General features: G+C 51.4%; 1 protein-coding gene across 1 annotated transcript in view; it reads left to right on the top strand.

Moving 5' to 3' along the window:
* Window positions 1-12,308, top strand: part of Bmp7 (bone morphogenetic protein 7) — a 73,365-nt gene that overhangs the window by 43,288 nt on the left and 17,769 nt on the right. The window contains exon 3 of the mRNA XM_052184432.1: window positions 4,608-4,756. Coding sequence (XP_052040392.1) covers window positions 4,608-4,756 — 149 coding nt within the window. The remainder of the gene's footprint in view (window positions 1-4,607; window positions 4,757-12,308) is intronic.

The raw sequence follows: 12,308 nt of genomic DNA, 5'->3' as shown, positions 1-12,308 counted from the left end.
TCTTCTCTCTCTGTCTCTCTGTCTCTCTGTCTCTCTCTCTCTCTCACTCATACACACACACACACACACACACACACACACACACACACATTTTCATTTTGAGGCAGACTCTACCCAGATTGCACAGCCTGGCCTTGAATTAGAACTGTCCTGGTAGTTGGGATTGTAGCCTACACTCCTACTTTGAGAACACTTTCTAGCCGCATCTCTTTAAAAGCAACCAGATCCCCCCCCCCCCCCCCCCCCCAGCCGCTGCGCAGCATTGATACAGACACTCTCCATTTTCAGTTGCAACTGAGATGCCCTACAGGGACTACAAGTTCTTCCTGGGCCCTCAAGACTCTCTGGCAGGAATCAAATAAGGTATATTCTGCTAGGTGGGAGCTGGGTTCGGAACCAGGCCTTCCCTCGTCGAGTGAGTGCCCCAGACCACTTGGGTCTGTTGGGTTTTTTGGGTTTTGTTGTTTTTTTTTTTTCAAGAAAAACACTGTCCTGAGTAGTTTTGATATGAGGACAGGTAGGCGTCCCCAAGGGAATGGTTGGAAGCTCCTGGGGTTTGCAGACTAGAAATAGCCTCAGAGTCGTCAGAAGTCCCAGACAGGACTCTCCATCCTCCCACACTGGAGATTTAAAATACCCACTTTCCATGGTGCTAGAACTTTCCAGGGGAGGGTGTGTGGAGAGTCCTGATGTGTGTGTGCAAGGCAGCTCCACCCACTTCCCCTCCAGGGTTAGGTTTCTGCAGTTCACAGGTTTCCTTGGGAGGAGGTGCCCTGACAGGCCAGCAGCTTGCAGTCCACAGCTAGGTGGTTAATTATTCACCTCCTGCTGCCTGCATCAGGGTCAGCCCAGGGTCACTCCATACAGAGCAAGGCTCTAGGGCAGCCTGGGTTTCTGGAGAGGAGAAGGTGACCTCTGTCTTGATGTTCTGTGTGTGCGTGTGCATGTGTGTATGTGTGCGTGTGCACACACGTGCGCATGGGTGTGTGTGCATGTGTGTATGTGCGTGTACGCGCAAGTGCGCGTGTGTGAGAGTACGCGTGTGTATGTGTGTGCGTGCGTGTGTACATGCACGTGCTACCATGCAGGCCAGCGGACAACCTCAGACGAGCTGAGGTTCTTACCTTCTAGAGTTCGAAGAGTACACGAGCAGTCTTCTTGTGTGAGGGCTGCAAACCTCAGGAAGTTATTCCTGCAGGGGGCGCTGTGCGGAGTACCGTGTACCCTCACCCTTGAGTTTTATTCATTTAAAAAGATAAAGCATCTCTCAGCCCTCACCAGAGAAGCTTTTTGTTGCAGTCGATAGAGATTAGCACAGAGACCCACAGCTGGTCAGGGTGCAGAGAATAAGAGACCATGGAGTGCTCATTCTTAAATAGCATAGTTCTATCATGTGTGCACGCATGCACACATACATGCTTCCTAGACTCAAGGATCATTGCAGAAGGAGTGTAAGAGCCAAAAGTGGTGGATGACTACAAAGGAACATTGTCTTCTGGACACACCAGGGTTGCTGCATATATGACACATAGTAGGTATGACAGCATGCTGTGTTGCTGATCATATGATGTACACAGTAGGAGTGGCAGCATGCAGGGTTGCTGATCATATGATGCACATAGTAGGTGTGACAGCATGCAGGGCTGCTACACATATGACATAGTAGGTGTGACAGCATGCAGGGCTGCTGCACATACAGTGCACAGTAGGTGTGACAGCATGCACAAGATCTGTTCAAACTCAAGCCAGAAAAGAAAAAGTCACAGCATCGAAAAGCAAGGTCAGCAGAAAGTCCCAGCCCTAGCTGGTTTTGTGTGAGAGAGAGATGGAGTGTGTGTGTGTGTGTGTGTGCACATGTTCCCATGGTTTATGTACGGGAGCAGTTCATGTGCTCATGTTTGGAGGCCAAAATTTGAAATTGGGTGTCATTTTCAGGAATGCACCCTGCCTTTTTCTTGGAGACAGCATTTTTCACTGACCCTGGTGTTCACCAATTCAGCTAGATTGGCTGCTTGCTAAGACCCAGGATCCTCCTGTCTCTGCCTTTCAAGCATTGCCACGCCCAGTTTTTTAAATAGATGCTGGGGATTTGAACTTGGGTCCTCACGCTTGCAATACAAGCACTTTGCTGATTGACCCGCCTCCCCCCCCCCCCCCCCGGCCTTTGTTTCGTTCACATTTGTTTGTCAGTTTGCAGAGGACGACCTGGGGCTCCTGGCTCTACCCTGTGGATCTGGGACTTGAACTCGGGTCGTCAGGCTTGTCAGCAAGCGCCTTTACCCACTTTATTTCCTTTTCCTTTTCTTCTGCTTTTCCCTGACAGTGAGTGCCGCTGAACCTCTTCCCTGTGTCCATTGGCCATTTGGCTGTCTCTAGAGAGCAGCTTATCAAAATCGGCCACACTTGTCTTCTGAGGCACTGACACACTCACTTGGCCATGTAGGCTTGGAACCTGCCTTCTGCATCTCAGTCCTGCCCACAGAGATCTCCTCAGGAGTGTGGCCATGATGCCCAACTCACAGGGTTGTTGTGAGGACCTGGTGACAGGAAGTTGCCTAAGTTTTCTACTCCAGAGCCCGGCCAGCGAACTGTGCTCAACCAACAGTTGCTATGCCTGAGGGTTTTGTGTATGCACGGGGAAACCGTTTCCCTGTTCCCTGGAAGGTGGTAACTCCAGGGCTGATGGCAGCTATGAGGGGCCCTGGGAAGGGCCCAGGTTGGAGAGAGGCATCACTAACTCAGTGCCCAGAATAGCATGGGGGCTCTTGTATTTTAGTTGACCACTGAAGGGTTCATAATGTTGAAGCTGAGTTTCAGTAACTAAAAATCCACAGGATTTTTTGAATACCTTATACATTGTATGCAAGGCTGGGTGGTGTTCATCTACCCATCACTTTCACAAACCTACACATCCATTACCCTCATCCACCCATCCATTCACCCATCCATTCACTCATCCATCCATCCATCCATCATCATCCACCCATCTATCCATCCATCCATCATTCATCCATCCACCCATCCACCCATCCATCCACCCATCCATTCACCCATCATCCATCCATCCACCCATCCATCCACCCATCCATCCATCCATCTATCTATCCATCATCCATCCATCCATCATCCACCTATCCACCCATCCATCTACCCATCCATCCATTCATCCATCTACCCATCCATCCATCATCCATCCATCCATCCATCATCCATCCATCCATCATCTACCCACCCATTCACCCATCTATCCATCCATCCATCTATCCATCCATCGTCCATCCATTATCCATCCATCCACCCATCCATCCACCCATCCATTCACCCATCATCCATCCATCCACCCATCCATCCACCCATCCATCCATCCATCTATCTATCCATCATCCATCCATCCATCATCCACCTATCCATTCACCCATCCATCTACCCATCCATCCATTCATCCATCTACCCATCCATCCATCATCCATCCATCCATCTATCTATCCATCATCCATCCATCCATCATCCACCTATCCATTCACCCATCCATCTACCCATCCATCCATTCATCCATCCACCCATCCATCCATCCATCATCCATCCATCCATCATCCATCCATCCACCCATCCACCCATCCATCCATCATCCATCATCCATCCATCCATCCATCCACCCATCCATCATCCATCCATCATCCATCCATCCATCATCCATCCATCCACCCATCCACCCATCCATCCATCATCCATCATCCATCCATCCATCCATCCATCATCCATCCATCATCCACCCATCCATCCATCCATCATCCATCCATCATCCATCCATCCATCCATCCATCCATCTCTTTAACTATCCGTCCTCCCTTTAGTCACCAATCTTTTCATCCACCTCTCATCCATCCACCTGTCACCCACCCATCTATATGTCATCTATCCATTCTCTGTCTCTATCTTTATCAGTTCATCTCTCCATTTATCCACCTATCCACCTACACATCCATTTATCTATCCATGTATTCACTACCCACCCACACACCCACCGGCCCAACTGTTCATTCACTTGTCCATCTCCTACCCATCTCTCCCCACCTATTTACCTACCTACCCACCCATCCATTTCTCATGTGTTTGTTCATTTACTCACTTAACCTATCTATCTACAGATCTGCCATCCATCTTCTGTCTCTAAATCTGTCCACTGCTCTGAGCCAGCTAGCCAGCCACCTTCTGTCTTTGACAGGATGCCTGGAGCTCTTGGTATGGTGGCAGAAATGTGGTAGATGACCTTGTTGGTATCATCTTCTCCCCCAGACACTTGCAGGCTGTATAATTCCTACCTCTCCTTTGTCCTGCTGGGATCTCCTCACATATGGTACAGCGAGATGGCCTGTGTCAGTTCCCTGTTCTGGGAAATTCTGTACTTTCTTTCCCCATCACAGTTACTAAGAGGTCATTGTGCCCATATCCTTTTCTGACATATCTGTGTGTAGAGGACCGGTACCCTGGCCCTGCATGGTATGTTACATAGAGCTGCTCCTGTCTGTAAGCCGCTGGGCTGTCGGTGTGGCTGAGCTGTGACCTACCTAACCCTGAGCCTGTGCCTCTCTGTCTCTCCTCTCCAGGGAGTCAGACCTCTTCTTGCTGGACAGCCGCACCATCTGGGCTTCTGAGGAGGGCTGGTTGGTGTTTGACATCACAGCCACCAGCAACCACTGGGTGGTCAACCCTCGGCACAACCTGGGCCTACAGCTCTCCGTGGAGACCCTGGATGGTGAGTCCCAGACATCAGCACCTCTAGTCCCAGGGGAACCCCATACCCATGCGCTTCAGGAGGGGCTCAGTAGCAGTCCACATGCTTGTTTTGTTGTCTGCCTGCCCCCATCTCAACCAGCCTCAATACTCTGGTTTCTCACCTAAACCCAACACATGCTCTTGCTGCTTACACAAGAAGATTGGGAGCTGAGCAAGTTGGGCCGGAGATGGCCTTGCCATTCACAGCATCGGCAGGGGTGCAGCCATGTTGGCAGAACCTTGGGTCAGCAGAGACCTGCTAAGTGAGAACTTCACGAGGCTAGAGTCCCAAGGCGACACAATACACTCAGAGCAGCAGGGTGTGCCAGCCACGGTTTTGGCTCCTGGACCCCTGGGAAATGGAGCATGGCTGCTAGGATCCCCAGCCTTCTAAGTCTTCAGGCATTGCCAGATGTTCCTCTATGAAGGTGAAGGCACCGTAGTGGTCTGAGTTGCCATTGTTAGCTGGTTCTTCCTGACACGTCTCCCTCCCTCCCTCCCTCCCTCCCTCCCTCCCTCCCTCCCTCCATCCCTCCCTCCCTCCCTCCCGTGTGCGTGTCTCTGTGTGGGTACTGCACATGAGGGAAGGCAACCTCAGAGCAAGAAGAGGGCATCATCAGATCCCTTGAGATTGGTGTTACAGGGGCCGTGAGATGAGTGATGTGGGTCCTGAGAACTGGACTTGGGCCTTCCACAAGAACAGTGTCTTTGTTAGGGTTTTACCACTGTGAACAGACTCCATGACCAAGGCAACTCTTATAAGGACAGCATTTAATTGGGGCTGGCTTACAGGTTCAGTCCATTGTCATCAAGGTGGGATCATGGCAGCATTCAGGAAGGCATAGTGCAGGAGGACAGAGAGTTCTACATCTTCCTCTGAAGGCTGCTAGAAGAATACTGGCTTCCAGGCAGCTAGGACTAGGGTTTTATAGCCCATACCCACAGGGACACACCCACTGCAACAAGGCCACACTCACTCCAACAGGGCCACACCTTCTAATAGTGCCACTCCCTGGGCTGAGAATATATAAACCATAACAATCAGGAAGTGCTCTCAGTCTTGAGAGCCATCTTTCCAACAGTTTTGGGGGATGAGGGAGGGAAGCACCTTGTTCTCATTTGTTTTGGAACAGGAAATATTCATCCCCCATAGTGAATGGGATGGAAGTGTGTCATCACAGTAAGGAGTTCGCCCTAGCGTCCTTCCCCAGGTTCTCATTCCACTTCCCAGAGGCGACTCCCGCTTAGCACTCTTGGGAACCTTTGCAGTGATGCCCTCTGGATGCCTAAGAACTTGCTGTAGGTCCTGACTGATTGTGCTTCTCACACGGAGGGAGGACGGTGTGGGTCTTAGGTGATTTCCTGTGGCTGAGATAAAACGCCATGACCAAGGTGACTTATAGAAAGAGGAGTTTATTTTGGCATACAGTGCCTGAGGCTCAGCGTCCTCGATGGAGCAGATAGCAGCAGGCAGCGTAGTGACAGGGACAGAGAGCTCACATCGTCAGACTGAATCCTTGGAACAGCAAGGTAGAAGAGGTCTTTTACTCTCATAGCCTGCCCTTCGGTGACTTAACTTCTAGCAAGGCTGCACCAGCTACACCCACCCACACCCACACACACACACACACACACTCAGTGCTGCCTACAGGGGGCCAAGTGTTTAAATGCCAAAGACCATGGGGACATTTCCTTTTTTTTTTTTTAAGATTTGTTTGTTTGTTTGTTTGATTGTTTATTATATGTAAGTACACTGTAGCGTCTTCAGACACCCCAGAAGAGGGCACTGGATCCTATTATGGGTGGTTGTGAGCCACCATATGGTTTCTGGGATTTGAACTCAGGACCTTTGGAAGAGCAGTCAGTACTCTTAACTGCTGAGCCATCTCTCCAGCATCCCCCTTTTTAAAAATTTTTATTAGATATTTCTTTATTTACATTTCAAATGCTATCCCCTTTCCTTGTTTCCCCTTTGAAAATTTCCTATCCCATCCCCCCTTCTCCCTGCTCACCAACCCCCCCTCCCACTTCCCTGTCCTGGCATCCCCTACACTGGGGCATCGAGGCTTCACAAGACCAAGGGCCTCTCCTCTCATTGATGTCCAACAAGGCCATCCTCTGCTACATATGTAGCTGGAGCCATGGGTCCCTCCATGTGTACTCTCTGGTTGGTGATTTAGTCCCTGGGAGCTCTGGGGGTACTGGTTGGTATATGTTATTGTTCCTCCTATGGGGCTGTGAACCCCTTAGCTCCTTGGGTCTTATTCAGACTACCACAGTGTCCGGGTGGCAACTTATCAGTCCCATCTGCTATTACAGAGCTTTCTACTTCGCTTTAAGGTGTGTTTTATGATCACATAGTCAGTGTCTAGAGCCCTGCCCCCTCTCAGTCTGTGACTTTGGACTTGTCAGGATCTTGGCACACTTGTCTCCCAACATGTAGGTGGTAAGGGGCGTGGCCATGGGGTTGTTAGAGGATTTCGTGAGTTGTTATGGGGAGAGATTTAAAGTTGTGTCTCAGTGGGAACATCGAGAGGGGTAGGGGCACTTACCACTAAGCTGACTGGATTTAATCCGTGAGCCCCATAGGGTAGGAGAGATGTTCGTGCACGGTGTCTTCCACGCGTGTACCCCAGAGGATTTCCCAGCGCACCTTTCAAAATAAAGATTCAAATAGGATAGGTTTGGAGCACAGGATTTCAAGACAGCCTCTTCTGCTCCCCAAGATGCTCGATGCTGGTTCCTGGACCACACTGTGAGCAGTTGGAATTTAAGTGTGGCCTGAATAAACTGTGGCTGTCACTTCCACTGTGAGGCCTGGAGGCCTGGAGGCCTGATGGCCTCTCCTCTGCGACTCTCGCAAATGGGACTGTCTCGAGGGTGGGGCTCCAGTTCTTTTCCTGTGAGTGAGTAAAGCTCACGTCTGGACGTGACCCTGCCTATGCCGATTGCAGCCATGTCTTCGGGCTGCCGTTTTGAGACCTCCCAGATGCCTCGCAGCGTAGTGGGCCTGATCTCTGGCACCTGCTCTTCCTTACTCGAGACCCAACAGGACTTCTTGCACTGGTAGCACCTCTCTCGTCCTGAGAGAGAGGCGTGGCGCTTCCCTTTGAAATCTTTGACTTTTTTCCCTCCGTGTTGTGTGTGTATCCGTGTACTCATGGGTGTGTGTGCGCGCGCGCGCATCGAGATCGGTGGTCTGCTTTGAGTATCATTCTTCCGTTGCAGTTGCCTTCCATCTTGGTTTTCGAGGCAGCCTTTATTTTTTTACTGGGCTTAGTTCACCGAAGAAGTCAGGCAGTCTGGCCATTGAAGCCCAGGGATCCGCATTTTCCTGCTGTTGGAATGACACAGCTTTTAAAAGAAAATTCACATTTGTGTGTGTGTGTAAGCATGTGTGTGTGTGTGTGTGTGTGTGTGTAAGCATGCTCGTGCACGCCACACACATGGAGGTCAGAGAACAACTTGAAGAAGTCTGCTCTCTCCTACCGTGTGTATTCCAAACTCAGTTGGTCAGGCTTGGTGGCAAGCTCCTTTACCCACTGAGCCATATTGCTTCCCCACCCCCTGACTTTCTCTCTACATGGGTTCTGGGAGATCAGAGTCAGGTCCTCCTGCTTTGGAGGCGAGCCCCTCACGGACTGAACCACCTTGCGCCCTATTTCCCTGTCTGCCTGGGACTCCAGTGGCCGTCTTCTGCTTCATTCCAGCTCTCTGCAGTTTAGTTTGGTTGTCTTTGTACTTGCGACCCCAGACAGGAGCGATCACTTTACCCCTGTGGTTTCTTGCCTTCTCCTTCCTGTCAGAGGCCATGGCTTCAGTCTGGACCCCAGCTGGAATCCTGAGGGTGGCAAAGGACAGTCTGGTTTAGTCATTCCCCCTCCCCTCTTTTTCCTGCAGCCCGAGGCTGTGGGAGCGAGATGTAGAAAATCGGAACAATCCTGATCTTGTCCCCCTCACCCCCACCTTCTAGAACATTCCTTTCATAAAAGCTTACCTAAGTTCAAGGCTGAGGATAGACAGCAGTGTTTAGGATCGCTCTGTGCTTTCGGGATTGTTCCCTGTCTCCCCCTTTCCCTAACCCCCAGACTTACCCAGGCCTCTAGAAAGTTCCGGAGTTCCGTCTTCGGCATCAGGAGTTGGTAAATGAATGTCACCATGGTGACTACTCTCTGCTTGAGGGCTGCTCTTGTCACTTTTGAGTCTTCCTGTTTTTCTCCTGTGTGAATGAATGTTTACATGTGTGTAGGTGTGGGTATGCACCCTGGATGGGTGTGCACAGATATATGTTCACATGGACACGTGGAGGTCAGAGGTCAAGATCAGTTGCCTTCCTGTCTCTCCCTCCCTCCACCTATTTCTTTTTCTTTTGGACATGGCCCCTCCCCCCTTAATCCACAGCTCACTGATTGGCTAGACAGACTGCCCAGTGACCTTTAGGGTTCTACCTGTCTCTACTCCCCCCAGCCCCGGTGCCAGGGTTACCCGGTGCCAGGGTTACCCAGGGGCATTCAACCACGCTCTGCTTCACGCATGCACGGTTGCTGGGAATCCAATCACATGCTTGCACCTGGCCAGTGAGTGCTCGACCCACCGAGTCACCGAGTCATCTCCCCAGCCCGACTCTTTGTATTTTAAAATGATTTCCAACAAACCAGAAGAAAACTCTGCTTGAAAAAAAAAAAAAAAAAAAAAAAAAAAAAGAAAACTCTGCTTGACCAAGCAGCGGTGTTAACTTCATCCTCTCCAGAGTCTGGCGGCACCGGCCACGCCCTGCACTCCACAGCATCTCTTGAGCTCTGATCACAGAATCAGATAGCTGTGGCAGACACCCAATAACCTGCCAAGCTGGGTGTATTGGCTCCTTTGAAAGACAGAACTTCTGGGGGAAGCTTATGGCGCTGGGTCTGCACCAGCCTTCCCCAGCTGGTGCTTCCTGGAGAGCCACAGGTGCCCTGGAAGGGAAGGTTCACTGTCTGTTAAGGATGAGGCATGACAACTGGGTAGAGGCACAGGAGAGGAAGCCGGTACCCAGGGAGCCCGCGGGGCTCCACATAGCAACATAGCCCTCTCCAGTTCTCCAGACTGGTGAGCACTTTTGTACCATCAGGGCGAGGCTCTGTCTGTTTCTGCTTCCTGGATAAGGCACAGAAGGGAAGGCGTACCTGTCCAGGTATAGCGCTTTCTCAGGAAGGCATTTCATTGGTCTCCTGGCCAGGGAAGGACTGCCCTCAGACTCTCCAGACGAATACACTGAGGTCATTGGCTGTGTGTGTGAGGACTTCTGGGATGGATGGACTACAGGGTAGGGTAACTGTCACTTCCTAGCCTCGGGTTCATGGTCTTGCCTATCCAGTAGTCTCTAGTGAGAGGTCCATTAGAGTCACCTGGGTGCACTTACCAACAGCAAGTCCCTGAGGGTGTCTCATGATTGTATTTTTGGGCACCTTGGTGTGTGGCTAGGTAGCAACAGCACTGTGACCCCTCACCCCATGCTGAGGACACCTGGCTTGTGTAGAGAGCAGGATGGCTGACAGACTCCCCTCCTGCAACCACGTGGGTAAAGGGCTCACGGGCCCACTGGTCAGTGTGAGCAGCAGCTACTGTGTGCTGGGCCCTGAGCTGGCAGCAGAGTCCCCTGTGGCCACCCTGGGAATTTGATGTTTTCAAAGTCCTTGTAGAGGTCAAGCTCAGGGTGACACCAGGATACCAGGAGGCAGATACCAATCCTCACCCTGACTCTAACAGTAAATCAAGACTCCAAACCTTGAGACCCCACCACCCAGGTCGAGGAGACCTGTCTGGTGGTGACCAGAATTTGGAGCCAATTGCCTGCCAGGCCTCAGTTTCCCCTCCCCATTCAAGGACATCTGCTTCCATCCAAGGGTGGCGTCAACACCACAGAGTTCCTTCTGGAAGCCGGATGTTTTCCCGCCTGACGTCAGACTCTACCGGATGGCAAATTGCAGAGTCCCCAGCATGTTGGATGTTCCTCCATCTGGCCCTGAGGGAGGTCCCGGGTCAGAGGTGCCCTTCCCAGACCACCCAGGCAGTGTGCAAAGCCTGCCTGTTATCCCTCCTTCCAGCTGCAGCATCCCCACCGTTAGTCACCAGAGCGTCACAGCTGGGTTCCGGGGGCGAGTGCGTGGTGTGGGGCGGAACTCAGTACCCTCGGGACACCTCGGCTCCCAGGGACAGGCATGTAGCATGGGAAGGATGAATGGGTGAATGCTGTAGGGGTGAGGCCTGGTGACCCCGCTTTGCATACAGAAAAGACCACAGGAGAGGAGAGAAATGAGGGCTACCTGTGCAGGCTCCTGTGATTTGAGTTGGTGTCACCCCAGGCTCTGGCTCACCTGTCCTGTAAGCAGGACAGTCCCGTGGGTCCCTGGGGGCACCGTTGCTGCTTCTCAGGTTCACCCCAACCCGACCTCTCCATGGACATGACGACATGACCTCTTCTGTAGACGGCTGGGAGAAGGAAGAGGCCCTGCTTCCCTGCTCCTGAGCAGTAGATGTCTAAATTACTGCTGCTCACTTAGTCTCACAGTCTCCGTGCCGGCGGAGGCCAGCGGCCACTGATAGCCTTTTTTTATAAATGAGGAAACTGAGGCAGAATCAGCCAGGGGGTTAGTCACATGGCTCTTAGTGCTAAACTCAGACTTGGGTCCCCGGATCTTCAACCTTTTAGAAATGTGAGTACCAGAGCTCCCAGGGATGAAACCACCAACCAAAGAGTATGCATGGAGGGACCCGTGGCTCCAGCTACATACGTAGCAGAGGATGGCCTTATCTGACATCAATGAGAGGAGAGGTTCTTGGTCCTGTGAAGACTTGATACCCCAGTGTAGGGGAATGCCAGGTCAGGAAAGTTTGAGTGAGTGGGTTAGTAAGCATGGAGGGGGATGGGATAGGGGGTTTTCAGAGGGGAAACGTGGAAAGGGGATAACATTTGAAATGTAAATAAAGAAAATATCAATTATACACACACACACACACACACACACACACACACACATACATATATATAAAACATAAAAAAAAATAAAGAAATGTGGGCTCTCTTGCCCGCTCCAGAAGGAAACACCTTTCTGCCCTATCAATCTCAGAAGACGATCTGGTGCTCTTATCTGGATCCATCCAGATCCTGTCTCTTCACAGCTGCTTCTTTGATGCCCTCCAGGGCTTACACCCCATCTCCTGAGCTTCAAAACCGCATGGCACCTTCTTCCTTTCACCCCGCCTCTACCTTCCAAAACCTCCCTCCCTCCCTCCCTCCCTCCCTCCCTCCTTCCTTCCCTCCCTCCCTCCCTCCCTCCCTCCCTCCCTCTCTTCCTCCCTCCTTGTGTTTTGTGTTTCTGTGTGTGTGTGTGTGTGTGTGTGTGTGTGCACGCGTGTATATGTGTATGTGTATATGTGTATGTGTGTGCGTGCATGTGTTCGCGTGTGTGTGTATGTGCGTTGTGTGCGTGCATATGTGTGTGTGTGTGTGTGTGTGTGTTTCCCAGGGATTCTCTGCTCTGGCATATGGG

The sequence above is a fragment of the Apodemus sylvaticus genome, chromosome 5, assembly GCF_947179515.1.
Source record: "Apodemus sylvaticus chromosome 5, mApoSyl1.1, whole genome shotgun sequence".
Classification (NCBI taxonomy): Eukaryota; Metazoa; Chordata; class Mammalia; order Rodentia; family Muridae; genus Apodemus; species Apodemus sylvaticus.
The sequence above is the reverse complement of the archived record's forward strand: the minus strand, read 5'-3'. Positions and strand labels throughout refer to the sequence as shown.